This window comes from Chenopodium quinoa, unplaced genomic scaffold (genome assembly GCF_001683475.1).
Source record: "Chenopodium quinoa cultivar QQ74 unplaced genomic scaffold, ASM168347v1, whole genome shotgun sequence".
NCBI classification, from domain to species: Eukaryota; Viridiplantae; Streptophyta; class Magnoliopsida; order Caryophyllales; family Amaranthaceae; genus Chenopodium; species Chenopodium quinoa.
Window position 1 is genome coordinate 2,443,988 of NW_018743021.1, and position 26,564 is coordinate 2,470,551.

General features: G+C 39.7%; 1 protein-coding gene and 1 non-coding gene across 3 annotated transcripts; one reads left to right on the forward strand and one right to left on the reverse strand.

The window, feature by feature from the left end:
- Positions 1-7,917: 7,917 nt before the first annotated feature.
- On the reverse strand, positions 7,918-11,830 carry LOC110730275. Of its 2 annotated transcripts, none has more exons than XM_021910063.1 (3): positions 11,484-11,826; positions 9,409-11,139; positions 7,918-8,742 (listed from the first exon to the last, which is right to left on the reverse strand). In XM_021910063.1, the coding sequence occupies exons 2-3, from the start codon at positions 11,129-11,131 to the stop codon at positions 8,315-8,317; spliced, it is 2,151 nt and encodes a 716-aa protein (XP_021765755.1). In that variant the 5' UTR covers positions 11,132-11,139; positions 11,484-11,826; the 3' UTR covers positions 7,918-8,314. The 2 variants fall into 2 exon arrangements, with proteins under 2 accessions (XP_021765755.1, XP_021765756.1); XM_021910064.1 differs by having other exon boundaries at positions 8,654-8,742; positions 9,401-11,139; positions 11,484-11,830.
- Positions 11,831-13,577: 1,747 nt separating this feature from the next.
- TRNAS-AGA lies at positions 13,578-13,659 on the forward strand. The gene has a single exon. It is a non-coding gene; the product is annotated as a tRNA-Ser (tRNA).
- Positions 13,660-26,564: the final 12,905 nt, after the last annotated feature.

A 26,564-nucleotide genomic window follows, 5' to 3' on the forward strand; every position in this document is an offset into this window, starting at 1 on the left:
ATTTAGTTGTTTTGGTACCTAAGGCAATACATAACAATTAGTTAAAGAGTGTGTGTACTGAAAGTTCATAGAAGAAAGCAGCAACTTATAAGAGCTAACTTATAGTATGCAAGTAAAGAGCCCAACTCATGTCAAAAAGACAACATACAGATTGTCAGATTGTAAATTGGATATAACAGCAGCTTTTAGAACCTTTTTAGAATAATGAATGTTAGTAATTTATATGCATATTTTATTAAATCGGGAAATATTAACACAGGGTAATAATGATATTAACCTTTTATGAAATTATGATGTGTATTGTGTAATAATGATATCTATGATACAATACTTGTTTTCAAGTAGTGTAAGAAAATAGATAAATTTTGTACTACAAACATGTTTGACTTGTTATAACTTGCTTGTATCTATAATAGACAGACTTTTTTGTTAGAAAAGAATGCTAGGCATAACAAACCCAACCACCAACCTTCGATTAAAACATGTTTGCTCAATGGTGGCTCTTAAACTAAAAGATATAGAGAGTTAATTTTTGAACTTTAATAACTTGTAATAGATATCTAATTACTAACAAATAATATAATCGGAACGATTTTTGAACTTTAATAACTTGTAATAGATATATAACTGATAACAAATAACATAATCGGAACAAAGTTAAGTTTAAAGCAATGAAATCAATCAAACCCACTTAACTCTTGTAAAAGCTTGTTACATACAATTAAAATATGATAGTTAAATAATTAAACACCATAAGGAAATAATATGCGAGTTTGATCTACAGATTAAATTTACACAAACTTATATGAGTCAATAGATACAAACAACATATTATTATACATGTACAATATATGTACAAAAATAATATAATTAAAAAATACGTAGCATTTTGAATTAGTAGTTGATAAATTGTGATTTATAAAAAAAATTGTAATGTATGATTCGAGCATTAAAATTTAAGGTCTCGATAAAAATAAATTTAAATATGAACTTTATTTAATTATATATGTAGTAAAAATATCTATGTTAAATTAAATTTTAATTTTAATTTATTTGAACTTGCTTGAAAAAGTTATTGGATCTACCATTTGACATAATACGCTTCTAATAGCTCTTACAAAACTTATAGTGGTCAGACCCCTATGAGCCTCAATGAAGATCATCTCCCAGTCGTGCTCCTACCACTAGTAACGTAGCTTCAACATATTAATACACGTTAAATTTTAACGATCTAAAATTTACGAAATCCGATTAGATTTTTTCAGATACTGAATTCGCGACGACTAAATGTTAGGTTTTTCACATTAAAAAAATATAACATAAAAAATTTCATATGAAATTCGACAGATCTACTTGTCCGTCGGAAGCTGTCCATAAAAATTAGCGGGTTTTTTTTTTTGGGTAGTAAAGCTGAATATGGTTTGGTCAGACTCTTTTTTGATTTTAAACAAGATCATAAATCAGTGAAAAAAAAATTCAAATGAAAACCAAATAGATGGTCTTTGATCTGATCCGGAGTCCGGATTGATCTGATTAGATCTAAAACTTTATCCAGGACTTATCTTTACACGATTCTTACTCAAACTAACTTGATCAAAAATTTCATATATTTGAAAATTTTTCTTATGTTTTCACTTCAATGAAAGCCAATTCATAAAAAAAATACTTTTATATGAGAAAATCAATTGATAAGAAGGAAAAAAAATATCATTAACCTGAATGTGTAGTGTCTTAAAATTTCATTGGGTTTTAGGTAGGGTTGGGAATCCCTGGTTCGATGTGATAACACGACCCGAACTCGGCCCGAAGTTACTGAGCGAAACTTGAACCCGACCCGAATCAAACCCGAATTTCGACTCGATTTGATCCAAATTTCATATTTCGTAATAATATTAAGTTTTAAACTATTTCTGATAGTTTCTCATCATAACCCGAATTCTGACCTGAACTCGACCTGTTGTCTCGAATTGCCACCCCTAGTTTTGTTTTAACGTTTTTTCAAAAAAAAATTGAAAATATATTAAAATCGAGTATTTCAAAACAAAAGTTCTCAAATCCAATACGATACATCTATTTATAATAATAATTAAAAAAAAATACGAATTGGATATCCTAAAATCCGCATCGGATCCACATAATCACGAATCGGATCGAATTTCTTTGAAAATTAAATAAGCCAACCAAAAGAAAATGAGAAATAGTTTTCATGACTCCTTGGTAAGTGAGAAATCAGATCCAATTGACCTTTAAGGGGTACAAAAGATTCTATCGAATACACAATCAAACATAAATTACGGTAACATTTTAAATACTACATTTCTCACATCTCAAATTAAAGATGATAGATTAAAGGATTTAAAGCACATATATAGAGAGAGGAGAACAGAAAAAAATTAAAGAGCCAAAAGTAAATTTTTTTTTTTTTACCTTTACTTCAACAACAAAGTTGTATTGAGAACTTGTCTTGAAAGAGAGCAAAAACCCTAAAATAGTTAATAGAGAAAATAAGGACTTGAGAGCAATGGTAGCGGAAATGAAAAAAAAAAATATTAAGATGTGACTTACAGGAAAAAGAAGAAATAATGTGCTTTTAATGTGACAAGAATAATAGAAATATGGTCAAAAGAGAAATTTTTCTCAAATAATGTAACAGACAGCAATAATTATATAGCAAATTTTTCTTTTATGCTAAATATCTTATCGGCGATGGTAATAAAATATCTTTGAATGGAGGCGAATCATCAACAAAATCAAGCAATTATAGTAGAGTAAGCAAATATTTATCTGCGTATCTTTTTACTTACCACCCTTTGGTTCTATCCATATCCAAAATTATAAAGCGGAGTCACACTTGTTTGGTTCTGCCGTAATCTAATTAGACCGTGGAACTAAACCCTAAGCCTTTGATCCATGTATAATTCAAAGGATTATTCAAAGTATAGTTAATCTAAAGGCTATACCTTTTAACTGTGCTTGTTAGCTTAGTACGATTATTGGATCCAAGAATCGCATGTGTAATCTCATTATCAGATCAATCAAAATTCCACTCGCATGATTAAATGTGCCTAGAGTGTGCTAGCTTAGTACATCGAACAATTTTCTCTAACTAAAATTTAGCGTTTAGATTTGTGTTCTTGCTTTAATGAAGGATTGAATATTAATTTTAAATGTTGTGTGTCAATTTAATTCACAAGGGTTGTTTTATAATAAAGTACACCTACATTTAAACCTAGTAGTACTAGAAAAGTTGTCCATGTAGGACAACTTACCTCACGCATTTAAATCGAGGGATCCATGTAGGGGGCATGTTCCCAATAACCTGTGAGGTTGGGAAGCCTTGAGTTTTGCAGCCCCATGCGCTCACACTTGTTGTTGGGCCTAGTGCCACATGTAGGCGCGTTTGCATTGCCTTGTTGTACCTTGGCTAAGCTGGCCTCTAAGGGCCTGTTCTCATTGACTAAACTCAGCTGAACTGAACCGAATATTTTATAAGAGAAGGAAATTAGGAGCTGAACTGAACTGAACTGAACTAAACTGAGTTGAACTGAACTGAATTTCAACGTAAGAGAACAGGCCCTAAGGCCTTGCATTAGCGCAACATCGCATGCATTCCTCGCCCCGTCCTATGGTCATTCATCAACTAGCATTGACGATGCGTGTTGGACTTCACGTGGCTAATCCCAACGCCCAACATTATGATCTAACTAAACTTTACGTTAAAATCTAACTAAACTTTACGTTATGATCTAACTAAACTCCACTTAATCGACGTCTTTGGGCCTTTTGCTCAATTTGTGTATTGATTTGATTTCGCGCTTTGGGTTTGACTTGATAGGCACATTCAAGAATAAGTTGTGACTACTATGAGACTAATTAAATATTACTCTCTTTTTTACAAAAAAATTACTCTTATGGATTGGAAGCGATCTTCAGCTAGACATTCTGATCACTTAATGTTACTAAGGACATGTTCTCATTGACTGAAATTAGGGGTGTCCGTTCGGTTTTCGGTTTGGATTTAGTCCAAATCCGATCCAATCCGAAATATAATTCGGTTTTCAATTTTCCAATCCGATCCGATCCGAATTTCTCTCTTGATCCAATTCGATCCAATCTGAATTAAAATCGGTTATTTGGATCCAATCCGAAAATCCAAATTATAATACATTATCTTTTAGCGCCTAATACAATTATAAAAATAAAGCTTTACTATAAATAAAAGTCTTCAAAATCATGATTAAAATACATAGTTCAACGTCAAGTCATTAATTAATACAAAGTCTCTCTAATTTATTTTATGTAGTATTAAGTATTTGAGCTAAACTTCAAAATATACAGAAATCCATATTTATACAAGCTTAATTTTACAATTCGGTTTTCGGTTTGGATTGGATCCAATTAGGGTCAATCCGATCCAATCCGAAAATCCGAATTTCCAAAAAATCTCAATCCGATCCGATCCGATTTAAAGTTCGGATCCGATCCGAATTGATAATTCGGTTTGGATTGGATTGGATTTCGGTTTTTATCCGAATTATGGACACCCCTAACTGAAATGAGCTAAACTGAATAAAATATTTTATAAGAGAAGGAAATTAGGAGCTAAACTGAACTTATTAGAGCTAAATTGAACTGAACAGAAAATAATCGTATGAGAATAGACCCTAAATAATAAACTTCATAATTATCGAAATTAGGGATAACAGTGGATCGGATCATGGACCCAACTCGAAATAGTGGATCCAAATATGTTTTCATGAATATAGGTTTTCAAATTTTGGCCCCAACGAATTCATGTCGAAAAAAGAGAAAACAAATTTTGGTACCCAAATCCTTTTACTCGTTTCTTTATTTTTTATTTTTTTATCCTCCATTTTTTAAGTTTATACCATTTGACTTTTACACTAATTATGATAAAACATGATCAAGTAGGATTCTGTTTGAATTGAATTGTCTCAATGTATATTTTATTAATATCCACTTTTGATAATTTTACAATGTCGAAAATTTGAGATATTAATATATTTTGGGAGACGATTGGTTGTTGGCTAATACATTTTGGGTTCTTAGCTGATACAATATTCATATCAGTCATTCAAATAAACATATCAGCCAATTGATGTCTGATATCCGTCAACATTAGAAGTATATCAGGTATTAATAAAAAAAAACGTATTAGCCAACAAAAAGAATATATCAGCCAACAAAATATAGATATCAACCAACATGAAGAATATATCAGCCAACAAAATGTACTTATCAGCCAACAAAAGGAACTTATCAGCCAACAAATGAAGCATATCAGCCAATAAAAGGATGAAATCAGCAAACAAAGGCAACAGGTAAGCCAACAAAATAAATATATAAGCCAACCAAATAAAACATATAAGTCAACAATTAAAATATACATATCAGCCAACAAAATGAATATATCAACTAACTAAAGAAATATATAAGTCAAATAATGTCTGATGTCAGCCAAAAAAAAAACAGCCAACAAAAGAAATATATTAGCCAACACAAAAACCATATCAGCCATCAAATAAAACATATCATCCAACACATAAAACATATCAGCCAACAAGTAAAACATATAAGCCAAGCCAGCCGCACGAAATTTGCCTGCGGACGTCCGCAAACAATAGTTTCTCTTATTTAATTTGATAAAGAATAACAGAAGAAGCATAAGTATTTGTTAAAAATGGGTATAACCATCATGAGTAGGCAAATTTGTGTTACGGTTCTATCTTAAAAATTTACCAACTCGTTAAAAAAATACCAAACTTGTAGAATGGAGACAATAGATATTTTTTGAGCCTTAAATACCTCAAATGTATACATATATACTTCATATTTGAAAATGTTCATACAAAGTCAAAGGGTTTGAACTTGAGACCAACAAGTCATATAACTAATATATAAAGCTAAACTTTTATCCAGGTCACGAGGCAACGATAGCAACGATACTTGGCGTTTCAACTTTTTGCCAAATGTCGCGCCACGTTGGATAGATTTAAATAGACTTCGTGATAAAAAAAAAGTTAGTTTAGAACTCTATTTGGATAGAATTTCACATTTATTTTATTTAATTTATTTTTACTACTTTTTAATTTTTTTTAATTCTTTAAACCGAACATTTCCACCAACATTATTATTAGCCATTATATGCCTACTATATAGCAAATCGTCACAAAAGCACATTAATTCCTAACTAATTTTGTTTCAATGATGTATTTTAAAATTTGATATATAGATTAAAAATTTATCTTAAAATTCAATAAACAAACTGGACATTGCACCGGGCACAAAACTAGTAACTAATATATAAAGCTAAACTTTTAGCCAGGTCACGAGACAGCGACACTTGGCGTTCCAACTTTTCGCCAAGTGTCGCGCCACGTTGGATAGATTTAAATAGGTAAAAAAGTTAGTTTAGATTATAATTTTATTAACCATTTTCGCCAATATTTCAAATGCACAAATTTAATTATAATTTTATTAAAAAAATTATTACATTATAAATTTTTTTATATCATAATATTTTTTGGATGAAGGAAATCGTTCAAAGCGTAAAACATACATTTATAATAGGTTAATTTTCAAATTACCACCCAAAAATGTAACCATTTACAAACTAACCACCCGTTTAATTTTTTATTTTAAATTACCACCCTTAAATTAAACAAATGCTCAGATTACCACCCATTTCAAAAATTCCAGTGGATTTTCCGTCTGTAGGCCTCACCTAACACTTATTTTGATTATTTTGACTGATTTTTTCCCCGATTTTTCTCTTTAAAAATGCTCTCTATACTTTAATTCATATTTCCTTCACCAAAGTCTACCAAATTTCAAAGAGAAAATGTGAATTGAAGTTAGGAGAGCATTTTTAACGAGAAAAATCGGGGAAAAAATTAGTCAAAAGGATCAAAATAAGCGCTAAGTGGGGCACACAAACGGAAAATCCACCGGATTTTTGAAATGGGTGGTAATCTGAGCATTTATTTAATTTAAGGGTGGTAATTTAAAATAAAAAAAATTAAACGGGTTATTATTTCGAAAATGGTTACATTTTTGGGTGGTAATTTAAAAAATTTCCTTTATAATATATACTAATCGGTTAAAATAATATACTTCACAATCTAGCAAATCGTATAAAGATTAAAAATTTATCTTAAAATTCAATAAACAACCCGGGTATTACACGGGGCACAAAACTAGTTATTATATATATTTATTTATATTATATAAGTCTTACCACCTTATTAACTAGTTCCAAGCTTGCCAGCAAGCGCTTGTCTGGGCTCATCGGAAGAACTATGAGAGAGTTAAGATTTACACTGACTGCAATATTAGTGCATAGCTTACAAACTCCTGAGCAAACAGATATTGGACTCCGGTGGAAGTTAGGAAACTCTTTTAAGGAGTGTATCATTTGGAAGGAAGGGAGGGAACAAGTGGCTAGAGCCCATTTGCTAGCCAACGAGTGTAGAACCAAATTGTTTTCCTTTTGTAATATTTAGTCTAGTTTTCTCTTGTAAAAAAAAAAAAAAAAAAAAAAAAAAAAAAAAAAAAAAAAAAAAAAAAAAAAACTATCTACGTAGTATTTGATGTGCGTTGTTACCCAACAAAAATATACTTCGTAGTTAACTTGGACAAGATGAGTGATTAGTTACACAATTTTTTTTCCCCATAATGTAACAATCATCTCATAAGATATAAACCTGAAAAATATACTAGTATATGATTACAGACTTAATGGTAAGCACTGAAATAGAAAACAACGGATACAAGATTATCTTTTGAATTCCATTCTTTTTTGGCAATAATTTTGTCACGTAAACAGGTTCTGCCTAGTTCAGCAGCTGCACATGCAGCAAGCTCCACAACCTGAAGCCTCTAATCAAAATACAAATATAGTACTAAACTACTAATTGCTCAAGTTTGAAAAAGAAAAAGGTTCATACAAGTATTATACAGGTAAATAAAGCTATACAATCTTTGATCATCTCAGAGTTCCTAATATAGTCCGTCTACAGTCCTATAACTACAAACAGCAATTTCTGATAGCAAATTAGAACAGTGCACTAAAGAAACTAATTTTCTACAACAGCAGCTTTTCACTCTAATTAGTCTTCTGATTCTATTTTATAAAGGGAGACAATGGACATACATTATATGCCAAAACTCATCCTCTAACTTAAGAGCCAGAACCATTTTGTACATCAGTATGTGTGTGTACAATAGTGTACAAGAGCACATTTCACCAATACAAAGGCTCCCTCTTGTTTTTGATCTTTTGAGGCTTCATAAATTAGACTTCAGACGTTGGTTCTGCCTTTGGCGGAACACCAGAAGAGCATCCTTCCTTGAGAGTAGTTATCAGGCTTGTGCTGCCAGAACCTGTCCTGAGGATTGTATGAAACGTTCTCTCAGAGTCATCTCCCTCAGCCTGATATGATTCATCTACAATCCAGTCCTCTGACGGGTCAACTACTACATCACTAACAATGTCAAATTTTTCCCTCATCTTGAATTGCTTTAACTTGAGATTGTAATGAAGGTATGCCAGGTTATGCAGTCGGTTGTATTCCAAGATCTCTCGTTTGCTTGATAGCAGTTTCTCAGCTATATCTCTTCTTAGACCATAAACTTCAGCCCCATTGCAGGTCTGGCTAAGGATTCTGACAGCAAGCTTTTGCAGATCAGGACAGTGGCCCCCAAAACGCATCCACCAAGTTGCTGCAGCCAGTTCAAAATTTGTTATGGGTATCATCGTACAAGCTAAAAATTACTTGAATTAGAATAGAATAGCAGAATGAATGACATGTGACCAAAACGGTATCTTTACAGTTCAACTTCTATAGGTAGTAAATTCAGGAATGTAAAACTTATGGGATGTATGAGCTATAATTATACAATGTTTCTAACATTCTGACCCTCTGTCTGAGACATGGTAAGGGTTTCGATGTCTGCAGTCTAAGCCATATAATAGCTAAGACTCTATGAGGCAATTTTCATTAAACCCTTGGTGAAAGTCACTTCATTAGGCTGTGATTTCCAGCCAATAGAAAGTAAGAAAGAAGACGTATAGCATAGCGCGACATTTGACTCAGTCCGTTGTACTTTTTAATTTAAACAGACATAACTAACTGACAATATATAGTTCATTGCTATCTATTTTGTCCATAAACTAACTTCCAATGTATAGCAAAAAGTCAATGTTACCAAAGTCACACCCCATATTTCCATCAGTCCAACCCCACCATAAGCTTGGTAATAGGAAATAGTGAACTTAAAGTTCGGTGAAAAAGAGAAGTCATTAATCAACTAAAGACTCTTTCTTCCATGGAGCTTGAAGTTATCTAACTAAATTAAGTCAAAACGAGCAAAGCCTTACTTACAAACCTGGAGAGAATCTCTCTTTACTGTCATTATCAGTTCCGACTTTGAAATCACCTTTACAGTCTGCATACTCATGAAGCTGCCGAGATATCAAATCCTGGGTAGACTGATTAGCAGCCATCCGAACGATGGTGATAAGAAGGCCACCTGCAACTTCAGTATCAGAGAAAAAGTCTTCAGTATAATGGAGCCTTGGGTTAAGGAAGTATCCAGCAGCATGAAGGGGACTATGCAGAATTGTGTTCCATATTTCATCAATTATATTCCATATTGGGGTATACTTAGATATCTTATTTCCAAACTCCTCACAGATTGTCTCTTTAACTTGATCCATCGTTTCATATATGAATCCCATATTGGGTGTACCATCCTCATTAATCAAGGATATAGCTCTCACTAATGGAATGGATGCTTTCACAGCTAAGTTAACCCCAGCCCAGAAGGAGCTATCATTGATCAAAGTAGTAACCAATTGACCTTCAACACTTGACGCCCAAGACGAGCGCAGCCACTCAGAGGAAGTGAACATGAGCTCCAAATTACTCTTTTCAGACAAAATATTCTCTAACGTCAAGAAAGGCGTAGCAGATTTAATGCTAGAGGGTCTAACTAGATCATGACTACTAACATATTTCCTCAACAGCATCAGTACTGCAGCACGGCTATAAATGAATTTAGTAATGGTTTTTGCATTATCCAGTGTCAGCTTTATTGAATCAATCATCGCAATCTTGTCTAAGATAAGTGACAAGCAATGTGTTGCACTAACTGTCCAAAAAAGCGACCTATGCTTTTCTATCAGCTGCTTACTAATTTCCTCTAAATAGTCGGAGGAAGTGTGAGCAACAATCTGAACAACATTTTGAATGCCCACTTCCTCCAGAACAGCTTCAAGCAACACTTGCAATGCATTAGCACCCTTTGTTGAGGGTGAAACATCCTCTGATCGAAGGTAAATAGGCCCCTCTGGACAATCAACTACAACGTTGATCAGGCTCCTACCCAAATGATCAGTCCACCCATCAAGCAGAATGCTACACCCAGTAAGAGGCCAAGTAAGCCGGACTTTCTTTACATAATTTTCTATCTCGCATAACTCATCATCAAATATCCAACCCCGGAGCTCAGCAATGCTAGGGATAAACTGCTTACTCTCACCACCTTTTAGAAAATTGCTTATCATGCTACTAAAACTAGGAGATGAGACAGCACAAAAATCAATCCCATTCTCTAGGAAAAATCTACCAATGCTTCGTTTACCCATAATAGAGTCCGAATCTAGCTCATTTTTGCCAGCTTTACCATTTGGAGAAGTCAACCTTCTTCTGTAGTAACAAGTTGGTTTACTCAAACTACTTCTAGCAATGGTGGTACCATTATGAGGGCTTACAGCCTGCTGTGACTTCACCCCATTCGCTTTCACATTCGAGGTACAAGTCCTCTTTAGAGGAGGACTAGGGTGGTCTAACTCACCAATCTCCTTCACTAAGTGATCTACTTTCACAGACACCAAGCTATGCCTAAAAAAGTCCTTCACCTCAACCGGAACATCCGGACACTCGGTTATATTCCCCCTTATCCCTCCCAAATGATGCTGAAGGCGGTTAAACCCCGGAATAATTTTGCCACAGTAGCAACATTGGACTCTCTTATTATCAACATCAAGTGCCATCCCATGATTGTATGCTTCTTTGGATGGTTCAGTGGTGGGATCAATTGAGGCCATTTATGATTCTGGCAAATAACATCAACATTCACAAATAACCCAAAATAACATCAATTTCATTTTATCAAACAATTACAATCCCAAATTCATAGTATAAACAATCAATTAATACATTGTAAACTAGCGGTTAACACTAATCACATCAAAATTACCAGTAATTCCAAGCAATACATACTACGTAGTAGCAATTAAGTGAGAACAAAATCATCTTAATGGGTTTTTTGCAACAAAAATTAGACTAAAAACTTGTAATTTAAGCTAAGGATCAATAAAAGCAACAATTTAAAATAATGGGTTTTTGAAATTTAATGAAATCCAATAAAAATTAAAAATTAAGGAGACAGAAATGTACCTGAAATTAAAAAAAGAAAACAGCTCTAAACCTTGGAATTATGGTGATTTCTTGGTCATTTTCGAATTAAAAGTATCATCATCATCAACATGAATTACCCAATTAATTTACATATCTCCTTCTCTATGATTTTCTTTCTCTAGTATATCTGTTTTGAATTTAATTGGGTCGAGGAAAACGAGGTTTTGAAAATGGTTGGAGAATTGTTATACAACAGCGGCTAATCCAGTAATCACTCAAAAGCCACTACTGTTTTCCAGTCTTTTTCTGTTTGTGTATGTTTCATTGTTTTGGGTTGATGTTCTGTGTAACATTAATTAATTTTTGGCGTTTCTTCTCTTGTTTCAATTTTTAGGTCTAGATTGGCCATTGGTCGAAAATTGCACAATTTCTTCGGAAATTCGGCTATTTTTTTAAGTACTTTATTCGAAAAATATAAAAAAATAGTTAGGTCTCTTATACAACAATTATAGTTTTATTGCATAAAATTCTATTTGATTCAATTTGATATGCCATTGTTAGATTGAAAATTTCATTGTATACATTGTAGGATTTGATTTACTATGTATTACAGTCAATTTTAGTAATAATAAGGTTTGTGAATATTATTAACATAACCAAGTATCATTTTTTAAGAGTCTTAATAATCACATAGTTAGAGCTTAGAGGTGTAAGTCCTTCAAACTAAGTTCAATATGAAACATTATTTTAAGAATCAATTATTTGAACTCTTATTTACTTTTTTTAAGTGGAATCAGTTAATTTTAAAAGCAATGTAAAATTGGATTACCTAATTTTATTTTAGTATGGTTATTAAACTATGGGCTCGTTTAGTTGAATGTAGGACTCGCAAATTCCTTATTAATTTATATTCCCGTGTAATAGAAATTCCTAAGGAATACAACTAAACAATGTTTCGTTAATAATGGAAGTGAGAATTCCCATGTGATTTTCCACTTACGTTAGGTCTCTCTATATTAGGGGTGAGCGGGCATGGGACAGGTACCCGTACCGTTAGTACTAACGGTTCGGGTACCCGATAACCAAAATCACTAAAAGTGATACCCATAACCGAAACCGATAAGTTCGGGTACCCGGATTTTCGGATGGTTATCGGGTACCCAATAAGATATCCAATAATGATAATTAAACTTAATTATGTAGTTATTATGATATAATTTACAACTAATTAATTAAAAACAATACCATATGATCTTGACCAAATTATTAATAATATTACTAATCATTGATATTATAAAGTGATTATGAAGTAAAGTAAAAGTTTAGATTTATATTAATAGATTTAAGTAGGGAAAAAAAGCAAAAAAAAAAAAATGCTTATCGGATCGGATCGGGATACCGTTAATTTTAAAATGATATCCATAACCATACCCGATAACAAATTATTGGAACGGGTACCCGAACCATTATGGTTATCGGGTCGGGTACCCTAATTTTCGGAACGGTTACAGATCGGTTTTTCGGGTAGTTTTGCTCAGCCCTACAGTCTATGTAGTAATTAAGTTCCTTCATTTTGTAAGAAATGAAATTTCTACTTCCAATGATTTGTCCATCAAACAATGCAAAAGAATTTCAATTCTTAGGAATTTCAACTTCCAATGATTTGTCCATCAAACAATGTAAAAGAATTTCAATTCTTAGAAATTTCAACTTCCTAGGTTTATTTTGCCAACCAAATAACACATATATGCATCTAGATTAAGTAAATTCACCATGTGTGTACTAAAAATGTTCTGATATACATATACTCCCAGAATCTTAAAACGCTTACCAACATCTTTTGGACACACAATTTTTGCAGAATATATATGTGAAATTTTGTTAAAAATTACGTAAAATGAAAGTGAACTATTCTAAATAAAGAATTGGGAAAGGTAACTGCGACAAACCAAATAAAATAAATGGGTTAGATATTGTATTATACAAAAGTAAAAAATTCTTAGGCCATCAAAAATTCTAATACAATACCAAATATTTCGTACTCCTATATTTTAAGACAAGGTGAAAATTAAAATAAATGAAATGATGTTACATGATATTTATATTATTATAAATGCCTTTAAGTCACAAGTTGTGGACGTGCCGGAGTGGTTATCGGGCATGACTAGAAATCATGTGGGCTTTGCCCGCGCAGGTTCGAATCCTGCCGTCCACGCTTTTTTTGTTTGGATGTATTAAACTACTAATATTTATCTTTTCATTTTTTTTACAGTAAAAAGGTTAATGTCTTAAAATTAATTTCATTCATTTAACTTTAATTTATTAAATTTGAATTAAAACAATGTATTAATGCAAGCTAGGCTGGCATATATATTATCTAAATTATTCATAAAGATTTTATTGATTTTGTTTCCATTTTTCATTAATTGCAAATGATATATGCATGATGTTGTTGGTATTTTCCTTTTTTGTATGATTTAGTTGAAATTATATATTTTGGTAACTTAAATGATTTTAGCCAAATTCAATGTAAGATGATGGATAAGATATTGGATAGCTCTCATTAATTATGGGCTATCCAAAAAGATTTTAATTGATTATGTTTTCATTATCAGTGATTGTAAATTATATATGTATGATAATTGGTGATATTCTTTTATTTTGATAGGATTCAACTGTAAGAATTTTGGTAATTTAAATTATTCTAGCCAAGTTCAATGTAGATGAGGGATGAGCTAGAATTTGACTTAATGCTAAATCTTGGACTTTAACTATTGGTTTAAGTTTTTTGGTTGAATTGATCCTTTAGCAATTAACATGGTATTAGCCAATGTGATACAATAGTTACGGTTTTGGATTTCATCCACCCTCGTGATAGAGTATATAAGTCAATCTTAGGCCTATACATTAACTGTGACAGTTCAATTAAAGAGTACCTGTTTGGGTCCAATTTAGTCAAAATTGGGCCTAAGCACTAAATGATCCAATTAAAAGCCCAAGGTCAAGGTTCAACTCTCCAATTGCACAAAAGTCAAAGGTCAGCCCACAAAGCATGCCAATTGGGCTAAGGCCCAACCTCACCATTTATGATGAGGTATAAAAGCCATCATATTGACACATTCATATAGACACGTTCATATTCATATTCTGATGGAGATATATTCCACAAAAGCCTCAAGCTACAAACTCTCTTGCATAGTGTCTTCCTTTTACACATTGTACTGACTTTAGCATCAGAGGGGCCTTCCTCGACAACACCCCCGAGGCTAGTTTACGTGTGTTTACTGTGCAGGAAACCTTCGGCCCAACATAACTTGGACCGAATCCAGTCTTCTCCATTTCAGCGGACCTTCGGCAAGGTCCCATTGTTTTCACCCGAAACAATTTGGCGCCGTCTGTGGGGAAGACTTTCAAAAATCTTTAAGCCAAATTCCTAACCAAGATCATCTTGCAATTAACTTAGCAGCCATGGCTAAGAACCGCAAGAGCAAAAGCCTCCGTCAAGGAGCGGGCGAAAAGCCTAAAACCCCTACACCATCGCCCTCGCCGGACCGGAACTCTCCCAAGGGTGCCGGCTCGGGGGGAGGGTCATGCAAGGAGGATTCCCTATCTCCCGTAATGCATGACTCTCAATATAGGCCGGACCACTCTCGGTCTAGCAGGGGTCAGTCTGATCATAGGACATATTCAGTGTCCCAAAGCCAACCATCGGCTGCGCGGCCTCATTCCCACACTCGGTCGAGGACCCCTTTGACGGGGCCCAGTTCGGAAGAGGTGGCAAGAGCGCTGGCAGTACTCATGGAGGCAATGAGGGCACAGAATATGCCACCGCCTCGTGATCGAACTCCTCCGCATACCCGGCATCAGCGGAGGAAGTTAGACCATGACGGTGGGAAGCTTCCTTCCTTCCGGGAACTGGAAGAGTGGGAGGAGGATTCTTGGAAAAATGAAAAACAGAGGAAAAAGAACCCTCAATTATTTAAAGGATCCTCATCCTCAAGACCAGAAGCGCATAAGAGCAGCAGCTCAGCTTCTCGGCCAGAATCTACTCGTCGAGAACCTGAGACTGTTCGCAGAAGCGTCCTTGAACGACTCGGCGGCCAGGAACCGAGCGTGCGTAGTCGCCTCTCGTACCCTGCAGCCGAGGCCCAGACTTCCCAGCCAGGGACGAAAACCACTCCTACCTCTCTAAGAGGGCGGAGCGCGGTCCCTTCGGTCAGGAACAAGGGCAAGGCCGTTATGCTACCCGCTAGTTCACCATTCGAGCAATGGATACTGGAAGAGCGCGTACCCACGGTTAAAATACCGTCGCATATCACATATGACGGGACCACGGATCCGAAGGACCACGTGGCCTCGTATGAGACTCATATGCATCTTTGCCCCAGATCCGAGGCGACTTGGTGCAAATATTTCCCAACCACTCTCAAGGGGGTCGCGCAAGCGTGGATCTCCAAGGGAGTAAGGCAAAGCTCCATAACAGGTTGGGATGATCTGTCCTCCAAGTTCAGGAGCAAGTTTTCCACGGCAAACCGCCGAGAGAAGACTACCGCAGAGCTCATGAGTCTGCAACAGGGGGAAACCGAAAGCCTCCGAGACTACCTGACCCGTTTCAGTAACGAGTCATCAAGCGTCTCCCAGCTGGACCAGGGGTTAGCTGTTTTTGCAATGCAGAATGGCCTTCAGCCAGGAAAATTCCTAGACTTCATGGTCATGCATACCCCGCAGACCTTGGAGGAAGCTCTTAGTGCTTCGGATAAGTTCATCCGAGCCGAAGTATGGAATAAAGCAAAAACCCAACCTCAATCCGGGGGAGGGAAACAGAGGCAAATACCCTTGTCTGAAGGCCAAGGCCATAAGGCAAAGGGAAAATCAAAGGCTCCGGAGCCATCTTTGGCCAACGACCTAAAGAAGGACAGATTAGCCTCATACACAGGCAGATACGAGTCCTACACTCCGCTCTCTCTTCCACGCGCCAAAATTTACAGTGTGACGAAGGAAGAGCAGAGTTACCGAAAGCCGCGACCACTCCCAGAGTGGTATCAGCGAAAAAATAAAAATCAGTGGTGTGAGTTCCACGAGTCTTCGGGCCACAACACTGAGGAGTGTATCCAACTGAAGGACCAGATAGAGGACATGGTCCGGAAGGGATACTTGAAAAAATACATCGCGGATCACCGCGAGAAAAAAGAATCCGAGAGGTCAGCAAAGGACCCTCGGCAGGACCTTGATTTCCCCCGGAAAAACAGTAAAAAGCCGGAGGGGAAATTCCCTCCGATCAATGTTATCTCGGGAGGAATATACTCGCGGAGGGAGCACAAGCGCCACCTTAGAGATTTGACTCACCAGGTGAACAACGCTGACATTCAATTTCCCCAGTCGCCGGTGCCGAACATGACGTTCACAGCCGCCGACTGCCGGGGGATCACGTTCCCTCATGAGGATCCGTTGGTGATCATCGCCACGGTGGCCAACCACGACGTCAGTAAGGTCCTTGTTGACGGTGGCAGTGGAGCAAACATTCTGTTCCGAAAGGCCTATAATCAAATTAAGCTGAAGCCCAAGCACCTTACGCCGGTACCCTATCCGGTATCCGGGTTCAATGGGGCTTCAACTTATCCAGATGGGAAGGTGACACTTCCTATCACCATCGGTTGCGATGAGGCAGCCCGGAACGTCATGATTGAATTTTTGGTCATCGACGCTCCTTCAGTGTACAACGTGATTCTGGGGAGACCCATAATTCACGAGATCCAAGGGGTCGTCTCAACTTATCATCAGCTGATGATTTACGTCTCAGACGCCGGCTTCCCCGAAAGGATACAGGGCAACCAAAAGGACGCCCGAAGGTGCAACTACCTCAAACCATCCAGTAGTCGCCCAGACGACGACAAGGATGAGGAGGGGAAAGGAAAAGAAAGAGAGCCAAGCACAAAAAAGCCGAAAGGCCTAAGTGCTTCGGCCCAAGGATCCGTGCCCAGAGAAAAAGGGCCCGAAAGGGAAAAGGCTGACTCTTCAGCTGAACCGCAAGACTCAGAGAGCCAGCCGAAGAACACAAAGACTGGGACACCTGCTGACATTGGCAGCAGACCAGATTCTGAAGAGTTCAGTCCATCGGCAATGGACATGGACCAACAGACTGAAACAGTTGAGTTGGCTGAAGGAGATGCTGAGAAATGTGTAACAATCGGGATGGACCTTGATCCTAACACCCGTTGTGAACTTATTCAGCTCCTTCGGGATAACAGAGATGTGTTTGCTTTCTCGGCAGCTGATATACCCGGGATAAGTTCAGACCTCATCTCCCATAAGCTTAATGTTGACCCAACGTGTCGACCAGTGAAGCAAAAGAAGCGGAATTACTCCGCCAATAAGAACCGAGACATCGCAGCCGAAGTCAAAAAATTATTGGAGGCAGGATTCATTGAACCTTGCCAATATCTAGAATGGCTGGCAAATGTGGTGATGGTTCAGAAGCCCAATGGTACCTGGAGGATGTGCGTTGACTTCACGGACCTAAATAAGGCTTGTCCAAAGGATTTCTATCCCTTGCCGAGAATCGATCAGCTAGTCGATTCGACAAGTGGCCATGCCTTGCTTAGCTTCATGGACGCATTCTCGGGGTATCATCAGATCTTTATGCACCCCGACGATCGAGCCAAGACAGCATTCGTCACGAACGCTGGGGTGTATAATTACAAAATGATGCCCTTCGGATTGAAAAATGCGGGGGCAACCTATCAAAGGCTGGTGGATCAAGTTTTCGCCGATCAAAAGGGCCGAAACATGGAAGTCTATGTTGACGATTCAATCGTCAAAAGCAAAAAACTAGAGGACCATGTAAAGGACCTGGCTGAAACTTTCGCCACCTTGAGAAAGCATCAAATGAAGCTGAATCCGAAGAAGTGTGTCTTCGGCGTGAAGTCAGGGAAATTCCTGGGGTTCATGGTCAGCAAAAGGGGGATTGATGCCAATCCCTCTAAAGTCAAAGCGGCGCTCGACCTTCCTGAGCCGAAAACGAAGCGGGATGTTCAGCGGCTCACCGGAAGAATGGCAGCCCTCTCGAGGTTCATTTCCAGAGCTTCGGATAAGGGGTTACCCTTCTTCAAAGCCCTGAAACTCCCGAAAACAAAAGAGCTTGTTTGGGAGGAAGAGCAAAAAGACGCCTTTCAACAGCTTCGGGAGCATCTGGCTCGACTCCCAACGCTGGCTAGCCCAGCTGAAGGAGAAACTTTATACCTATATGTGGCCGTTAGCCCGGCCACCATCAGCGCAGTATTGCTGAGGGAAGAGAGTAAGAGTCAACAACCGATCTATTTCGTCAGTCATACACTGACGGATGCCGAGACCCGCTATCCTCTACTCGAGAAAGTTGCTTTCGCGGTAGTAGTAGCTGCTCGGAAGCTGAGGCCCTATTTTGATTGCCATCAGATAGTGGTCTTAACTGATCAGCCGTTGGAAAAAGTTCTCGGCAAGGTTGAAAAATCCGGTAGGCTAGCCAAGTGGGCTTTTGAGCTCACCGAATTCAGCATCAGCTACCGTCCGAGGGCTGCCATTAAGGCTCAAGCCCTGGCAGATTTCTTGGCCGAATGCTCATACCAAGAAGTGCTGGACAGTGAAAAGAAAGTCTGGACCGTGTTTACGGATGGGTCTTCCACCGAAAACGGTTCGGGGGCAGGAGTAGTGATAACTTCTCCCGAAGGCAAATCCTTTGAGTATGCACTAAAATTTTCTTTTAAGGCCTCGAACAATGAAGCCGAATATGAGGCAGCAATCGCCGGCCTACAATTATGCATCTCCTTGGAAGCCGATCATGTCTGCTTAAAAACAGACTCTCGGCTAGTTGCATATCAGATCAGTGGCAGCTATGAGGCCAAAGAGCCCTCCATGATAGCTTATCTTGCCAAGATCAAATCAGTCATTGCAGAGCTGAAAACTTTTGAGGTTCAGCTGATCCCAAGGGGTCAGAATACTCAAGCCGATGCACTCTCCAAACTTGCTAGTTCATCTTTTACCGAGCTGAACAGGTCTGTATATGTAGAAGTGCGTCGAGAGAGAAGTGTCGACGAAGCACCTGAAGTGTGCTGCGCTGACCCAGAGCCTAGTTGGATGGAACCCATCTTAGCTTTCAAGCTTCGGGGAGAAACTCCTGAGGATAAAGCTTTGGCCTCCAAAATGAAGAGAACCAGCTCTAGGTTCATTGTCTTCAGGGGGGAACTTCTGAAAAAGTCCTTCTCAGCCCCATTGCTGAAATGCGTGGGACCAACAGATGCAGATTATATCCTACGGGAGATTCACCTCGGCATCTGTGGGAACCACATTGGGGGAAGAACCTTAGCCCACAAGGCATTGAGGGCCGGATATTACTGGCCCACCATGATCGCAGATGCTAAGGAGCTGGTTCGGAAATGCGAAAAATGTCAAAAATATGCTCCAGTTATCAATCAGCCAGCAAGGGATCTTCAGCCGATCCTTAATCCACTCCCATTTGCCCAATGGGGACTGGATATACTGGGACCATTCCCAGAGGCTGTGTACCAGAAAAAATGGCTGATAGTTGGTGTCGACTACTTCAGTAAATGGATCGAGGCCGAAGCAGCCTCGAACATTACAGAGCAAACTGTCAGAAAATTTATCTGGCAGAATATCATCACTCGATTTGGCATCCCGAGAGTATTTGTCTTCGATCATGGGAGGCAATTTGATAACTTACCGCTGAAGCGGTATACAGATCAGTTCGGCATAAAACTGGCATATTCAGCAGTATGCCACCCGCAAAGTAACGGACAAGCCGAAGCAGCAAATAAACAGATCTTAAATGCCCTCAAGAAGAGGGTGGAAGATCAAAAGTCCAAATGGCTAGAGGAGCTCCCTGGAACCCTTTGGTCCCTTCGGACAACTGAAAAAGAGGCAACGGGCCACTCACCTTTTGAACTGGTGTATGGTGCCGAAGCCGTCCTTCCAGTGGAAATTGGCTCTGAGAGCCTTCGAGTGCACCATTTCTCGGCTGAGAATGAGCGACTGATGAGGGAATCTCTCGATTTCCTCGACGAAGTAAGAGACTCAGCTCGAGATAAAATGGCCGCCTATAAGCAGAGAGTCAGCAAATTTTATAACCGAAGGGTCCATGCAAGGCCTCTCAAAATTGGAGATCTTGTCCTTCGGAATGCTGCTGCAGTTCAGAAAGGCCGAATCCATGGGAAACTCTCAGCTACATGGGAGGGACCTTATGAAATTTATGATGAGCTTCAGCCAGGGACATACCGACTTCGGCAGTTGGATGGAACTGAGTTGAAAAATCACTGGAACGCTGATGTACTGAAAAAATATCATGTGTAAACCCTTCGGGGCAGAACAATCTTTGTAAGTACATTTTGAACTAATGAAAGGCCTTGGAGCCGCCATTTATATAAATATTTACAACTTTTTATCCTTTTAAAATTTTCTTTGTTCTATCTACTCTTTAAGGGTTTTTTATTCAGCCTCGTCTGAAACCTTCGCCTTCGGGTAACTGGGTTTCAGATTGCTGACAAAACTCGTCTTTTTAAAGAACACCGGTCTTTCAGCTGAAGTCAAACTTCAGTAAGACTTGTTCTCCAAAGACATGAGTCCATGGACAATTCTGGGATATTGCCTTAACTGAGCCTTGTATCCCAGAGAGCCATTATCCGAAACATTGCCTTAAGTTGGCCCTGTGTTTCGGGTATCCATTTTTCAAAGATAGACAGAAAATCAAGGATAACAGCAACAGTTGAAATTTTTTAAAATCAGCCTCGTCTGAAACCTTCGCCTTCGGGTAACTGGGTTTCAGATGGCTTACAAAACTCGTCTTTTTAAAGAACACTGGTCCTTCAGCTGAAGTCAAACTTCAGTAAGACCTGTTCTCTAAAGACATTAGTCCATGGACAATTCTGGGATATTGCCTTAACTGAGCCTTGTATCCCAGAAAGCCATTATTCGAAACATTGCCTTCAGTTGGCCCTGTGTTTCGGATATGCGTCTTCTTTAAGAACACTGGTCTTTCAGACAAAGTCAGTCTTCAGTAAGACTTGTTCTAAAGAGGTTAGTCCATGGGCAATTCTGGGATATTGCCTTAACTGAGCCTTGTATCCCAGAAAGCTAATATCCCAAGCATTACCTTCAGTTGGCCCTGTGTTTCGGATATCCAACTTTCAGACAAAGTCAATCTTCAGTAAGACTTGTATCCCAGAAGCATTGCCTTCAGTTGGCCCTGTGTTTCGGATACCCATTTTGAAGAAGTAAAGAAATTGCTTATTCAGCTGAAGTCATACTTCAATTTCTGGGGGGGCAAGAAGCACTTAGTGCAAGTATGTTCGTCAGAATTGAAGAAAAGAGCATCAAAATAAAGCAACTGAAGAAAAGAGCATCAAAATAAAGCAACTGAAGAAAAGAGCATCAAATTAATATTTCATGCTCAAAAATTGAGCTACAAGTTCAATAATTCAATATCGGCAGCCGCCCACAAGCGGAAAATAACAGCTGCCGAAATACGTACATAAGCAAAAAAATAAAACTGCTGTACGACAAGGCAAGCTGAAGCAAAAAACAAGGCAAAAAACTCAGAAAGCGGCAAGTCTAAAGTTAAGCACATGATGAACCGCAAGATTCTGAAGACGACTGCCCGAGTTCCTATGCTTCAGCCTGAGGATCAGACTGATCAGCGTTGAGCCCCATGGTGGCCTCAGCCCCAGCAGCAGAAGAAGCGGGCTTTGCACTTTGCCGAGCCTCCCTTTCCCTCTGCTCAGCTTCCAACTCCAGTCTCTCAGCTTCCTCTTCGGCTTCCTCAGCCTTAAGAATTTCAGCTTCGGCTGGAGTTGCATACTTCATGTGAGGGTCTTCGGGATTCTGGACCCACTCAGCACATTTAGACCAGTCCAGCTTCGGCTCAGCATGAAGGCAGACTCTTCGGCAAACTCGGAATCCGTTTCTGAAACCCATCTCATATTCCTCTTGGGTATAGACACGGACTTTGAGTAAAGCCTCAGCATCAACCAGTTTCTTCTGGGTCTCCTCCAAGTCTTCCTTGGATTTCTTCAGCTCATCAGCGACCTTGGAGGAAGAACCTTTTAGCTCATTCAGCTCTTGCTGAATTTGGAAAGCCTTTGTCTGAGCTTGGGCCACTTCAACTTTCTGGATCAGCAGTTGATTCTCAGTCTCTTGGAATTTAGCTCTTTGGGCTTCAGCAGCAGCAGCAGCCTCTGAGAGTTGGACGTCTTTGGCCAGGAGCAACTCTTCAGCAGCCATTCGGCTGGCTTCAAGAGCCTCTAGACGCTGCTGCACTTCAGCTTGTGCAGCAGTTCCTTCTTGAATTCGGCTCTCAACAGCAGCCTTGAATTTGGAGACGTCCACTCCCATATGCTCCTGGAGGAATTTTTCCCCTTCCATCAGTGGGGGAAAAACTTCCTTCTCCATAGCATCGCAGAAGGTTTTCAGGGCTTCAGCAGCTCTTTTCCCGTACTCCTCAACCTCCTGCTGCTTCTCTTCAGCTGCTGCTTGCTTCAGCTTAGCAAGCTTTACTTCCTCTTCAGCCACCTTCTTGTCGTGCACATCAGCGTCTACCCTATCTTGTAGGGTATCTATCAGCTCTACAGTGAGAGTCTGATTGTGCACGAACTGAAAACAGGAAGACAAAAATAAATAAATAAATAAAAAATATATATATATATAAAGAGCTGAATTTCGGAGGAAATGAAGACAAGGAAAATTACCTGCATCATCAGCAGTTGGTTAGACCTGGCTGGGTCAGGAACTGATCTGCTGGATTCGCCCATCCCAGCAGTGGCCTTCAGCGACCAGATCCTTGCCCTGTCTACTTCGGACATGCCAGCAAAATTGCTGAAGTAGGCTGCAGCTCCTTCTCGGTTTTGACCCCATATGAGGTCCCAGATGTGGTCTGGGATTGGAATTCGGGGGGCCGAGAAACCCATTTCTCCAGAATGCAGAGTCTGGAAAGAAGGGAAGGATGACGATGGAGCTTGATTAGCTTTGGTTGTCTCAGCATCATCCTTCTCAGAGGAGTCAATTACTATGACCTCCTCTTCTTCAGGGGTGAGGACGAAAGCCTCAACCTCTCTTGCGATGTCTGCCGTGAAGCCCTCAGCGCTGGACATCATGGCATCCTTATTTTCGTGCTCATCAACACTCTTCTTGATTTCTTCTTGGACCCCTCCCTTAGGTTCGGGAGTTCTCTGATCCACCTCCATCTCAGGAGGTGGCGGAGGGGTCTTTTGAGGTGATTGGGGTGTTGGCTGGGGAACCCTCGGCGATCCATTGCCTTCCTCAGGTTCCCTTATTGCGACGCCGATGGTCATCGGCCTCTGCTGAAAGTCATGAGGGCCGATGATGGCCATCCTTCGGCGCCTTTTCAGAAGGGGCTGCTCGTCCATATCTGAGTCTGAAGACTCTTGTATTTGGTCTTCGGGACGAACAGGAGCTTTGCCTTCTCTGTGTCTGTTACTCTCTTCAGACTGTAACAGAGGGGGGAAGAAGAATGTGAGTAAAAAAAAAAAAAAAAAAAAAAAAAAAAAAAAAAAAAAATGAAAAAGTTGTCTGAAAGCTCACCGAGGTCTTCAGCAAAGCCTCGTCTTCTTCAGCTGCTCTAGCTGCAGCTTCGGCTTCAGCAGCTCTGGAGGACCCTTCTCCTCTTTCGCAAGCTTCGAGTACCCGTGCAACCTCTTCGGCTGTGCGGGCAGCTTCAGCTTCTTCGTTCAGCAGCTGAAACCAAGGGTCTCTCTTCTTCCACCAAGGCTTCTGCCTCTGATACAGAGCAACATCCTCAATTTGGAAGTGGGAAGAGTCTAGATGAACTTCCCTATGCCTCGGCTCAGTGATAGACGGGGCCCGTTCAGTTACAACTCGCTCTCGGTTGACACCAAGACGAGCGTAGTTAATGCCAACGTTGGTCTCGTCCCGCTCTGAAAAAAGGAAAGGGGAAAGTTTAGCTCAGATAGATCGGCACAGCATAAAAAAAGCAAAGCGAGAGAAGAAAAAGAGGTAGTTAAAAAGCCTCGGCCCCAGCCGAAGAAGCTTACCATCCTTAAACTTTCGGCTGAGGCCAACAGCTGCTAGCATGTTCTCTTGGAAAACGTAATGCGTATCGGGGAGCCAAGTCTCCGGGCTATGCTGCATTCGACCACTCCCCCCCGGGTTCGGCAGCTTGCCGAAGATATGTTGCTGATCCAGGTTCGGATCCGCCCCGTTATCTGCGGGGGGACCTAGACTTCCCATTTCGGGATCAGGCTCAGCTAAGTACCGGGGAGCGCTGAAGACGCAAGGGTGGCCCGGATCTGTGGGTGCCCTAACCCAAATCCATTGACCTCTCCAGTCCTTGTCTGAAGAGTCGTTTGGCCACATGGTCAAGTATTGGGGCCGGGACTCAATCCGGTACCACCCAGAACCATGGCTTCCGTGCCCACTTTGAATATTTGGCACTAGCCGATGGAGCTTTTTGAAGCAGTGCAGGTTCGGCACGTACTTGAAGAACTTGCAGACCCATAAGTATGTCATCACCCTTCGGATGCTGGTGGGGGTTAGCTGACATAGGGAGATGTTGTAATGGATCAGCAAGTCTCGGACGAAAACGTCCAAAGGGAACCTCAACCCGTACTGAAGCTGTCTCGTGTACACCCCCACATACCCCGGGGGTGGACGATGGATTCTATCGGATGCTGAGGGCATTCGGCACCAATATCCATCAGCTTCAAAAATGCCGTAATGCAACTCAATTTGCTCGGCAAATCGATATTGATCGGCGTTCTCTACCCACCATGAGTAGGGGCGGTTCTTTATCATGGCCGAAACGACTTCGGCATTCTCCCATTCTGAAAACCCAGGGAGGATATCCCAAAGGACAGCGGGAACTTCATCATCCCGTCCAGAAGCGCTCGGCTCATCCGTTCTTTGAGGAGGAGCCGAGGAAAGGGGAGTCGCCCTAATCCCTTCAGCAGGGTCAGACTCCGGCCTTTGACCATTCCAGGTCCCAATCCTGTTCCTAGGATCAGGAATCGGCCTTGCTCTTCTTGGAGCACGGGCTCTACCTCTAACTCCTCTTGCCATTGATTATTTCGAAGAGAAAAGTCGAAAGAAAAGGGGAAGGAGTTCGAATTCGAAGAAAAATAAACTGAAATCAAAGGAATTTACCTTAATCTGAAGCGAAAGTTGCCGATTTACGAGTTCGTAGTGGCAAGTCTCAGTTTCTAAGCTCAATGCTCGGGGAATTTGCGAAGTTTTGATGCGGGTTCTTGGTTTCTCTCTCGAGGAATTCTGGGTTTGTGTTGGTGAATAAGTGAGGAGAATGACGCGCCTCTGTTTATATCTCCAGGTACGGGATACGAAGAGTCTGTGCTTTAATTTCTCTTAAATACCCACTAAGTAACCATTAAACACATGATCTTGTGATTAAACTGCCCATTATCCGTCCAACTTCCGCAATCATTAACCGTTGTTATCTCATTAATTACGGTTTAAATTCAAATTTTTGGATCAATTAAATCATTTACTTCCCTCCTTTTCTGAATTAAATCAAACCCGACCCGTCATCCTTCCAAATCGGGTCTGGGGGGCAAGTTGTTTGGGTCCAATTTAGTCAAAATTGGGCCTAAGCACTAAATGATCCAATTAAAAGCCCAAGGTCAAGGTTCAACTCTCCAATTGCACAAAAGTCAAAGGTCAGCCCACAAAGCATGCCAATTGGGCTAAGGCCCAACCTCACCATTTATGATGAGGTATAAAAAGCCATCATATTGACACATTCATATAGACACGTTCATATTCATATTCTGATGGAGATATATTCCACAAAAGCCTCAAGCTACAAACTCTCTTGCATAGTGTCTTCCTTTTACACATTGTACTGACTTTAGCATCGGAGGGGCCTTCCTCGGCAACACCCCCGAGGCTAGTTTACGTGTGTTTACTGTGCAGGAAACCTTCGGCCCAACATAACTTGGACCGAATCCAGTCTTCTCCATTTCAGCGGACCTTCGGCAAGGTCCCATTGTTTTCACCCGAAACAGTACCTATTCCGTACAAAATAAGGTTATTAATATGTAGGATTATGAACATATTTACACGTACATACTATTATTTGTTCATTAAAAA